This window comes from Toxoplasma gondii, chromosome VIIb (genome assembly GCF_000006565.2).
Source record: "Toxoplasma gondii ME49 chromosome VIIb, whole genome shotgun sequence".
In the NCBI taxonomy this organism is placed as follows: Eukaryota; Apicomplexa; class Conoidasida; order Eucoccidiorida; family Sarcocystidae; genus Toxoplasma; species Toxoplasma gondii.
The window spans coordinates 4,146,963-4,156,591 of NC_031475.1; the positions used below are offsets into that span (position 1 = coordinate 4,146,963).

The following is a 9,629-nucleotide window of genomic DNA, read 5'->3' on the forward strand; positions in this document are numbered from 1 at the left end:
CTGAAGAAGAAAAATCTTTTCGCGCGAAAAAAGCACAGACTTCAGAGTTTCTCACGACCGTAGGAATGGAACATCTCCAGAACCGCGTTTACAATCGTAGAAACGAGGAGCCGCTACACCTTTCGTCTTTTTAGCTTGCGAACACTTGCGCCTCTTCCCATCCGCATGCAGGTGGAGCTCTGTCCAGTTTTCCACTTAGATTCTCTAGAACCAACAAAAGGAACACAAGACTCCCAGAGGAAAACTGGTGCTGCATGGCTTCGTTGACAGACTCACTCGGCACACGGAAGGGAACTGTAGGTGCAGACATTCCAATTTGTGTATATCTACACATAGCTACCTACATATATATATATATATATATATATATATATATATATATCAGATACAGCAGACATGGCCTTTCGTGAGAGGGAGATGTCGATGACTCGAGAGGCGAGGAGGTGCAGATCGTCCTGTACGTGTGTATTTTCTGGTCGCGGTGTCAGCACCAGTGGGGAGAAAAGGAAACTCCGAGTCGAAAGTGCATGTGTGTAGCAAGTCGGATGCGCCTCGCCACTGTCTCTCTGGATTCCGGTTCCGGACTGCCCCTCCTGCGTACCAGTGACCGCCGTTTCGTTGATGTAGCCCTCTCGAAGTAATTTTGGGATGTCCGTGGCGAGAAGCAAAACTACGTGAGCGGTGTGTTGTGCCAACGCGCGTCTTCGCGTCCTCCCTGTTCGAGCTAGGAGGAAGGCGTTCTTGAGGCCTCTCGAGGCCTCCTTTCTCCGGAGAAAGAAAGCGAGAGGCAAACCGAGAGAAAGAGAGCGACAGGCAAACCGAGAGAAGGAAAGCGATACAGAAACCGAGAGAAAGAAAGCGATAGAGAAACCGAGAGAAAGAAAGCGATAGAGAAACCGAGAGAAAGAAAGCGACAGGCAAACCGAGAGAAGGAAAGCGATACAGAAACCGAGAGAAAGAAAGCGATAGAGAAACCGAGAGAAAGAAAGCGATAGAGAAACCGAGAGAAAGAAAGCGATAGAGAAACCGAGAGAAAGAAAGCTTTTAAAAAAGAGAAATACCTCGCGAAACGCCCCACAGCAGGCAGAGGCGAGATCGTCCCCGCCTCGATTCGATCGAAGGAACTTCATTTGCGTCAGGTTTGTCTCTTCATCTGAACACCAGGACTCCCCTCCTTTCTTCACTTCTCCCCGGGTGGCTCCTTTCTGCCTTTGTCAAAAAAGACCTTTCCACCTCACACCAGAGCACCCCAAACGCAAGTTCGCGTCGAAAAAACACAGACATACGCGCGCGTCTCCTACAGCGAAGAACGCCGTTCCTTCTCTACAGCGACCGCCGCCATCTTTCGTCTCTACACAAATCGGATTTCTTCCGGTCGTCTGCAGACGTCGATCGCGCAGAAGTGAAAACGCGATTGGACAGGTCCACTGCATGCGCGCGCTTTCGGAGCCCCGGTGCTCTTGCCCTGCACTTCACCTCCGCAGAAACGATCACTCCACGTAACTCGAAAACAAACGAGATGCGAGGGAAAACGAGAACCCTCTGGGAAAAGAATCGCTCCTTTCAAGGACGCCACACCTCCTAAAAGTCCCAGTTATGAACGCCTCTAAACCTCCTCACATACCTAATTAGAACGGTCCACTGAATCACACACAGATCGATGCAAAAAAAGCCTCACATTCATCTACATAAACATACACAAACACACACGCACATATACGTAGATACGTATATATATATATAAATATATATATATATATACATATAGATACATCTGTATATATGCATGTATGTATATGTGTGCATATATTTATACGCGCATGCAAAAGTGGACACGGTGACGCCTTCCCTGTATTCGGCGAAAAGACCGTGAGAGCACGCAAGGAAAAACCGGTTCTCGCGTTGAAGTGCCAAGCACAGCTCGTTCGACCAATCACGGATTTCTGCTTCTCTGAAATTCTCTCCTAGCCGTACATACAGCGTGACATGAACACATGCAGTTATGTACGAGTTAGAGTTCTCCATCTCTTCCCCTCTCTGCACCAGTCCCGGAGACTCTTCTCGGTGCCTAGCCATTCATCTTTCTACACACATATACATTCACACGTAAATATAAACATCTCTCTCTCTCTCTCTCTATATATATATATATATACATACATACATATACGTATATATATACATACATATACGTATATATATATATATATATATATATATATATATATATATATATCTGATGTTGGTAGAGTTGTGTAGAAGCGCAGATTTGCGTTAATTTGATTTTCCTACATCCGCCGTCGCTTCCATGTTGCCATCATGTTTCTTGACCTTTCCTGTCCCCACACTCGCGAACGGATTCCTCTTTCTCTTTGCGCGATGGACTGCTTCCAGAGACATGATTGCTTGCCACAGCCTTCGCGCAAACTGCATGCCTGTGCTCTTCGAGGAGCTCTGGAGGAAGGCGGTCGAAAAAGCGAGGTGTAAAGTCACACCCATCTTCAAACAGGACCTCGTTCCACCTTAGGTGAATCGCGCGCTTGAAGTAACGCTGGAAACCACAACAGCACCACAAAGTAAAGACATATACATACACAAACATATACATATACATATATATATATATGTATATATATGTATATATGTGTATATATATGTATATATGTGTATATATATGTATATATATGTATATATGTGTATATATGTGTATATACATATACATGAATACATACATGCGAAACTGTCGCACTTCTAGGTAGCTCTGCTTCACTGAAAGAATATGCTGTCATGACATACACTATTGTTTTTCCTGCTCTTCCACACGAGCTAGGAACTCTTAAAGAAAAAAGGATTGACGGTTTGTATATGCATATACATATAAATATACATATATATATATATATATATAGGTACATGTATGTGGATGCAAGCTTGCAGCGACGCTAGCAGACCTTTCGACCACGCTATACGGACTCGCATTTGATGTAGAGAAGCAGCGCGTCTATCTAAAAATCCATGGGATGATGCTAACAGGAAACAGTGCCTCCACGCAGAACCTCCTCTGCCCAAGTCTTCTGCCCTGACAAGCATCCATCGTAAGTGAATATTTAGAGCTACATACATGCCTATGGGCATGCATCGACACACTGTAGCAAATGATGCCCAAGAAAACCTATTACATACATATAGATATACATATATATATATATACATATATATGTGTACAGAGAGAGACAAACTAAAAATATACAACTCTCTACATAGAAGCGTATGTAGAAATATGTGGGGAAAGATGGCCCCGCCTGGGCATGTAGGTGTGTTTGGGACGAGAGTCCTAGACGGAAATCTCGTCATGCATGCGCACAAGAGGAAGATGAGAAAACGGTTTAACGCTACACGGTTTCCTCCGATGAACAGTGCCTTCTGAGTGCCTAGGATGCAGAGAGAAAGGGGAAAACTTGTTTTCGGAAGGTAGGGGGCGACGGACGACTCGAAATCGAAGTCAAAAACCGAGCAGTATGCGCAACTGGGTGTCGCGCGAAAGTCTGTGAAAGGAAACTCACTGGAACCAGCTTTCCGCGAAGGCCCTCAGTGAGAATGACATTGTTATTCGAGACGTAGAAACGAACTCCTTCCTTCATCGCCAGGTGAACATTCACATAGATCGCGACGTCGCTCGAGCGTCTCATGCCACTGACTACTCCGCATTCAGAAGGTAGCCCCGGAGCGAAGTCTGGAAGGAGGACAATACGCAGGAAAGGAGATGAAAGAGAGAAACAGACAAGCAGCTGTACATAGCCGAGAGAAGAGAAGGAAACAACTGAAGAAATGCGAGAGAGAATCAGCTGCAGATACGCGAGAGAGGCGAGGGAGGGGGGGCAAACAGCCGCAAGTGTTCCGGCCCTGCTCAGAGATCAGAGAATCCACAAAACGTCTCTTCTTGTTCCTTTTTGTGCGGCTGCGGTGGACGCGTTTCTACGTTTTCTTTTTCTGTCTCGTCTCCAACGTCGTCCCTCGCACCCTGGGGCATGTCTCGCTCTGCACCTACGAATGTGGTTTCGATGCATGCGGCTGAGTCCTGCGGAGCGAATGGCCATCCAGTTTTTCAGGAAGGTCCCGTGGACGCAGACCGGCAGTTCGCCAGGGTCGCAGATGCTCCGCAACAGCAAGTCACTCGCGACCTGGCGAATCGTGTGACCTTGCGTTGCGCGGAGCAGCCAGCGGTCGTTGGCGAGCTCTGGCGCCGCCGACGAAGGAAACGCAGGAACATCGCAGAAGCCGCTGCCCCCCGATCCTCCGGACGCATCCCCCTCCCGCGCCTGCCTCCCCCTCAGAGAAGAAAAAAGCGACTTCTCGCCCAACGAAGCGTCTTTCGGGAATGCCGCAGACTCGTACCGCGCCTTGGAAGAGTCCGCGGAAGAAGAGAAAGAAGCAGAGGAAGAAGTTGAGGTAGAATGAAAGGAAGAAGGAAAGGAAGAAGCAGGGGAGTGGAGTCTGTCTTCTGTTCGTGATGAGGTTGTGTTTGTGTTCTTTGTCGCTTCTTCCCTGCGCGCTGCCTTTCTATCTGCGTCGTGATGAGAGGTCGGTGAGAAGGAGAGGTCTGAGGCATCGTCGGTGGCGGGGACAGCCGGAGGCATTGTCTCTTGAGAGACCGGATTTCGGAGTTCGTCGAGGACGCAGAGATCCCCAGTCTCGCCGACATGTTCCGGCTCTGTGGGGTCGTAGCAGATTTCGTATCTCCTCTTGAAATTCGAGGCAACCACCTGAACGAACATGGAGGGAGAGAAGAAACAAAGTCTTCGCGGGGAGCCGGAAGGAGCGCGGCGAGATGTTGAAGCAAACCAGCGTCGAAAAGAGGAGGACAAGACGTTGACGAAAGAAGGAGAAGAAACAACGCAAAACGGAGAATGCCTCCGAAAGAGCAGAAAACCGATCTTGAGCAAAGGAAGAAGGAATGCCTCTCCACACATCGCAAACTTTTCAGCTCTGCTCTACTCGCCTCACCAGATAGATTTCTTCCCAGGAGACGCTGCGCATGCAGTCGAGTTCGAGGAGCTCGCGAATCCGGACGTAGCCGTCTTCTCGCATTGGGAGCTTGAAGAGAGGCGCGCCATGTCTGAGAATGAAATTCAATTTTTTGATTAGCAAGTAACTTCTTCTCTCAAAAGAGACGCACTCGCCATCCGAAGCCACCGACGAAATCGACAGCCGCAGCGCCAAGTCCGGGCCGCTCTGTCGCGCTCTCTGAGCGGGTGCGAGAACCAAGTCCGAGGCCGCATGTGCGCGACCTGAGACATCTGTTCTCTTCCGCGTCTCTGGACTCCCAAGAAGACCTGCGAGGGCATCGGCAGGCGGCAACACCGTTGGCAGCGGGAGACCTGCGTATGCACAGGAAGCGATTGGAGACTTGGGCATCTCCAGTTGGGACATTCGCATGCAGTTCGTCTCTGCAGAGAGACTTCGTTCCCTGCCGATGGTGCTCGCCTCTTTGCGACGGCCGCATCTCTCTTCTCCGCCCCGATCGTAGAGGTGACCGAGGCCTCGCTGTTGAATCTCTCCAGCCTCCTCCTCTTGACTCTTTCTCCCTCTCACCTCCCGCGACTTCCTTAATCTTCCCTCGGCTCCCGCAACCTCAGTGAGGTGTGAGGCCTCTTGAGGAGGGGACAGCAGAGAGGGAGACAACTGAGAGGGAGACAACTGAGAGGGAGACAGCAGAGAGGGAGACAGCAGAGAGGGAGACAGTAGAGAGGGAGACAACTGAGAGAGGGGTGCTGAGGCGGAAGCGCCACCGTTGCGGGCCTCCTCCAGAGACGCTGAAGCGCCTGACAGATGCCGTGGAAGACTTCCACTAGCGAGAGAAGAGGAACGAGGAGAAGAAGCTTGCGGAGAAGAAGAAGGAGAAGAGCACTGTGAGTGGTGATGCGGGGGAACCGAGCGGGAGTTGCGTGACTGTAGCAGAAGAGCCCTCTGCGTACTGCTGGACGCAGGGTCTGAGCTGGTATGTTCGTCGTCACTGGAAGAGGCGCAGAAGTCGCTCCGGGCGTCTCGGTTTAAAAACGTCTGTTTCGCTCCCCATCTTTCCTCCCTTTTTCCTCGGTCCTTTTTCTTGGCTTTGCTCTTTGCCATGCGCTCTCGCTGTGCCTGAAGTCGAGCCTCTCGCTGTTCCGCCATCGCCCGCGCATCGGAACGCGCTTCGTCGTCTTCTTCCTCGGTCCACATTTCATCTTCTCCACTTGTCGCGTCTTCTTCGCTTGTTTCGCTCCCTCTCTCTGGCTCTCCCTCCGACTCGACGTCTCTGCGCTGCACCTCCAGGATCCCCTCTCCTCTCGAATCTCCTGGAAAGTCGGCGCTCTCTCCCGCCTCTCTGCTCTCGAGTCTCTGCGCTCTCTCGCGCAGCGACAGGCCGTCGCTCGGCTCTCGGCCTGTGGGTTCTTCGTCCAGCCGCCGAGCCGCCTGTCGGTCGTCGCGCGTCTCGGCCTCGAACTCCGGAGTCGCCAGGAGCTCTGCGGCGACTGGGCAGAGGACCTGCGCCCAGCTCGCGTCCTCCTCAGGCGGCAGCGCAGGCGGGAGAGGACTCGTCAGCTCGGCGAGAGACACCGAGGAGCCTTCAGTCCCTGGAAGGACTCCCGGCGGCAGAGGCAGGAGCCCGTCGGCGGCGAGAGGAAACGCTCTGTCTCCGATGTGACGTTTTACGGAGACGTCCGACGCCTTCCCGCGAGACGGCGAATCCGAGTCACTACGAGGTATCTCTCTCGAGACTGTGGGGACCTGCTGCTCGCTTCCTGCTTCGAGCTGGCCCGGACTCTGACCAGTCCTTTGATCTCGCGCTTTTCGGTCTTCGCCTTCCTCATTGTTCTCCGTCTTCTGCACTCCCCGAAACGCCGCGGGCGCGGTGCTGCTCTCTGACGTCTCCAGCCGGGCCGCCACACCTCCGGTCTGCTTTCCATCCGCAGGAAACGCGTTCTGTGAAGATGTCATCGTCTCGTCCTCTGCGCGTGGAAAACCTGCTTCTTTGCTCCTGCCGTCATCCGGACTCCCGAGGCAGACGCAACCAAGGCCTGCTGGGTCTCTGCGTCCGGATCGGTTCCACGGTCGACCTCTCTCGTCCTCAGCTCCGTCTCCACCCTCTCTCGCTGTCTCTCCTCGTTTCGAGACACCGACCTCTCCCCTCTGGCCACCGCCGGACGCGATGGGCGGAGACGAGAAAGAAGCAGAGAAAGACGCAGAAGAGGAGGAAGAAGCAGATGGAGGTTGATCTGGAGCACAGCACCGACTGGCTTCTCTCTGGAGGAGAGAAAGCAGATGGGGAGAAGGAGAAGAGAGGAACCAGCGTGGACGTCGAGGGTGCCCCGCGGTCTGGGAAGGAGCGTCGCGCGAGAAGGAGGAGCAGCCATGGTAAAGAGGAGAAGAAGGAAGGAGAGGCAGCATCACGGGGACCGAGCGGCGACGAGACTCCGGAGCCGGTGGAGGCGGTGCGAGGACATCGTGCGAGGAGAGGGAGGGAACGGAACCGAGAGAAAACTCAGGAGGCCTCGACGGAACCTTCGAATGCTGAAGAGCAGAGAACTGAGGTGCTCCAGAGAGGTCCGTCGCGCGCAAGCGGTGGTCTTCAGAAAAGGCACTGCGGTCAGAGGTGGAAGAAAACGAGAAAGAACCGGCGGGAGGACGAAAGGAAGAAGAAGAGACAGAAGAGGAGGAAGAGGAAGATGGCGAAGAAGGGATTCCGCCATTTTCTGTCTGTGTCTTTGTTGCTTCTTGTCGATCTTCTCTCGGTCGCGCTGCGACTGGAGAACGTTCCTGCATTCTGGGGGAGGCATGGGGGAACGTGGAGACCGAGAACAGGAAGACGAGAGAGAGGAAGCGAGTCCACTTTGGAGAGGAATCAAGAGAGGAGAATGGGAGAAGACGAGCGATGGCCGTCGACGAAAAGAGAAGGCTAGAGGCGACGCGAGTGCTCAGAGAGTCCCGGGCCAGTGGTGGCGGGTGGAAGTTTCCTGCGTCCTTTTTTGCCCGGAAGACCGCCGTCAACGGAGGACGCGCGTTTTTTGCGCTCGCAAAAAGTGCAGAGAAGCAGAGGAAAGAGAGAAAAAGAGGACGCGAGCAGGGAGAGAAAAAGGAAGCACAGATGAAGTCGACCTGACGAGACACACAAGACACAAAACCGCGACTGGCATCGGGCGCCGCGCATCTCGCAGAGAGTGAGCGCGCCACAGCCAAGGAGAAAAAAGCGGGGAAGTTAGGTGCGAAACGCGTATTTGCGAGTTTCGGAATTAGAAAAGGAATTTGTGAAACGTCAAAAAAGAGAACGAGCTACTCGCCGAGACTGAGCCCGGGCAGCGTGAGACCTCCAGAGAAGGGCATGCAAGATTTTTTTTCCCCGTCCAACTTGTCTTCCGGTCCCCCGTGTTCTTTGTCCGTCACAGAAAAAACAACAGCCACCGGAGAAGAGAAAACAGAGAGAAAAGGATTAAGAGAAAAGAACGAGCGCGCGGCGTTTGCTGTTGCTTCTTCGGCTGCACAGATGTCGGGGAAGCGCTGAACGCCGTTTTCCCGAGAGAAAAAGAGCGCGAAAAGCAGCGGACGCACCTTCGTGCGTCCTCAGCGAAGTTTGTGGGTTCCTTCTCCTTGTGCTCGGTTTCCGCTTCGTGCTTCTCTCTTTTCTCGCATCATTTTCGCGGCGACTTCTCCCTGCCCTTGGCCGGCGAGAGACGGCGGCCCAGCCTGCGAAAAACGGCGCGGAGACGCGCGAGCGCGAGCTTCCCTGTCGATGCCGAGATTGCAAAGGACAAGCGCCGAGAGGACGCCAGCGTCTGCCTCAGAACAGCCTGGAGGAAGATGGCGTTCATAAAAGGACGCAGAGAAGAGTGGACAACCCAGGGAAAAGGCGCGAGAGACAGCGAAGAAAGAAAACCTCGAGTCGGGGGAGTTTACAGCTAAAATGGCTGCGGTGACTCCGCGCCTCACCTTGGGGGCAGAAGGCACTCTCGGCGGCGGTCGAGAAAGACAAGCAAGTTTCCAGAAACAACAGAAGGAACGGAACCAAGACGAAAGCTATCGTCAGATCCTTTTCAGGTGCTCAGGAAGATATGTTGATCCAAAAAACGGATGGAAGGGAGTTGACCATGAATCAACGACCACCGTTCACGAGCTCCTTTTTGGGCCGATCGTAGTAACTCTGTCCGCGAAGACGCGTACAAAAAGTGAGAGTCTATCTTCAAGTTGAATTGGAATTTGAGGTAACGAACAAGACCGCCTCTCTTCTCTCTGTCTCTCTTGATCCACGAAACAAGTTCACAGGTCTTCTGCTCTGTGCCTAAGATGTGTAAAATTCTTTTTGTATCACCTGGGGTAAACTACACACACCTCTCCAGCATTTTGCCTGCGCTGCCTATCTAGGGCGCCCACATCGCGCTTCATACGCAGCATCTTCTTTCAACTTTTTCTTCTTTCTATCCTCCGCAGCAGACTCTCCAGGAGGTGAACGCACAACTGCAACGTTACTCGAACCTCTTTCTTCACCGGTTCCGGAAAGAAACGCTTCATTGAAGAAGTTCTTCGAGCTCGACGTTGCGACTGAGCTTTCGAAAACTCGTAATACTCCTTTGGTTCAGCGACATGATTCCACTTCT

At 52.5% G+C, this 9,629-nt stretch overlaps 1 protein-coding gene across 1 annotated transcript; it reads right to left on the reverse strand.

The window, feature by feature from the left end:
• Positions 1–2,317: 2,317 nt before the first annotated feature.
• TGME49_257290 (RNA 2'-phosphotransferase, Tpt1/KptA family protein) lies at positions 2,318–7,803 on the reverse strand (the record flags this gene model as incomplete). The annotated part of the gene is made up of 4 exons (XM_018781135.1): positions 2,318–2,551; positions 3,564–3,733; positions 4,049–4,763; positions 5,005–7,803. The coding sequence occupies 4 exons, from the start codon at positions 7,801–7,803 to the stop codon at positions 2,318–2,320; spliced, it is 3,918 nt and encodes a 1,305-aa protein (XP_018636970.1).
• Between the last annotated feature and the right edge of the window lie 1,826 nt (positions 7,804–9,629).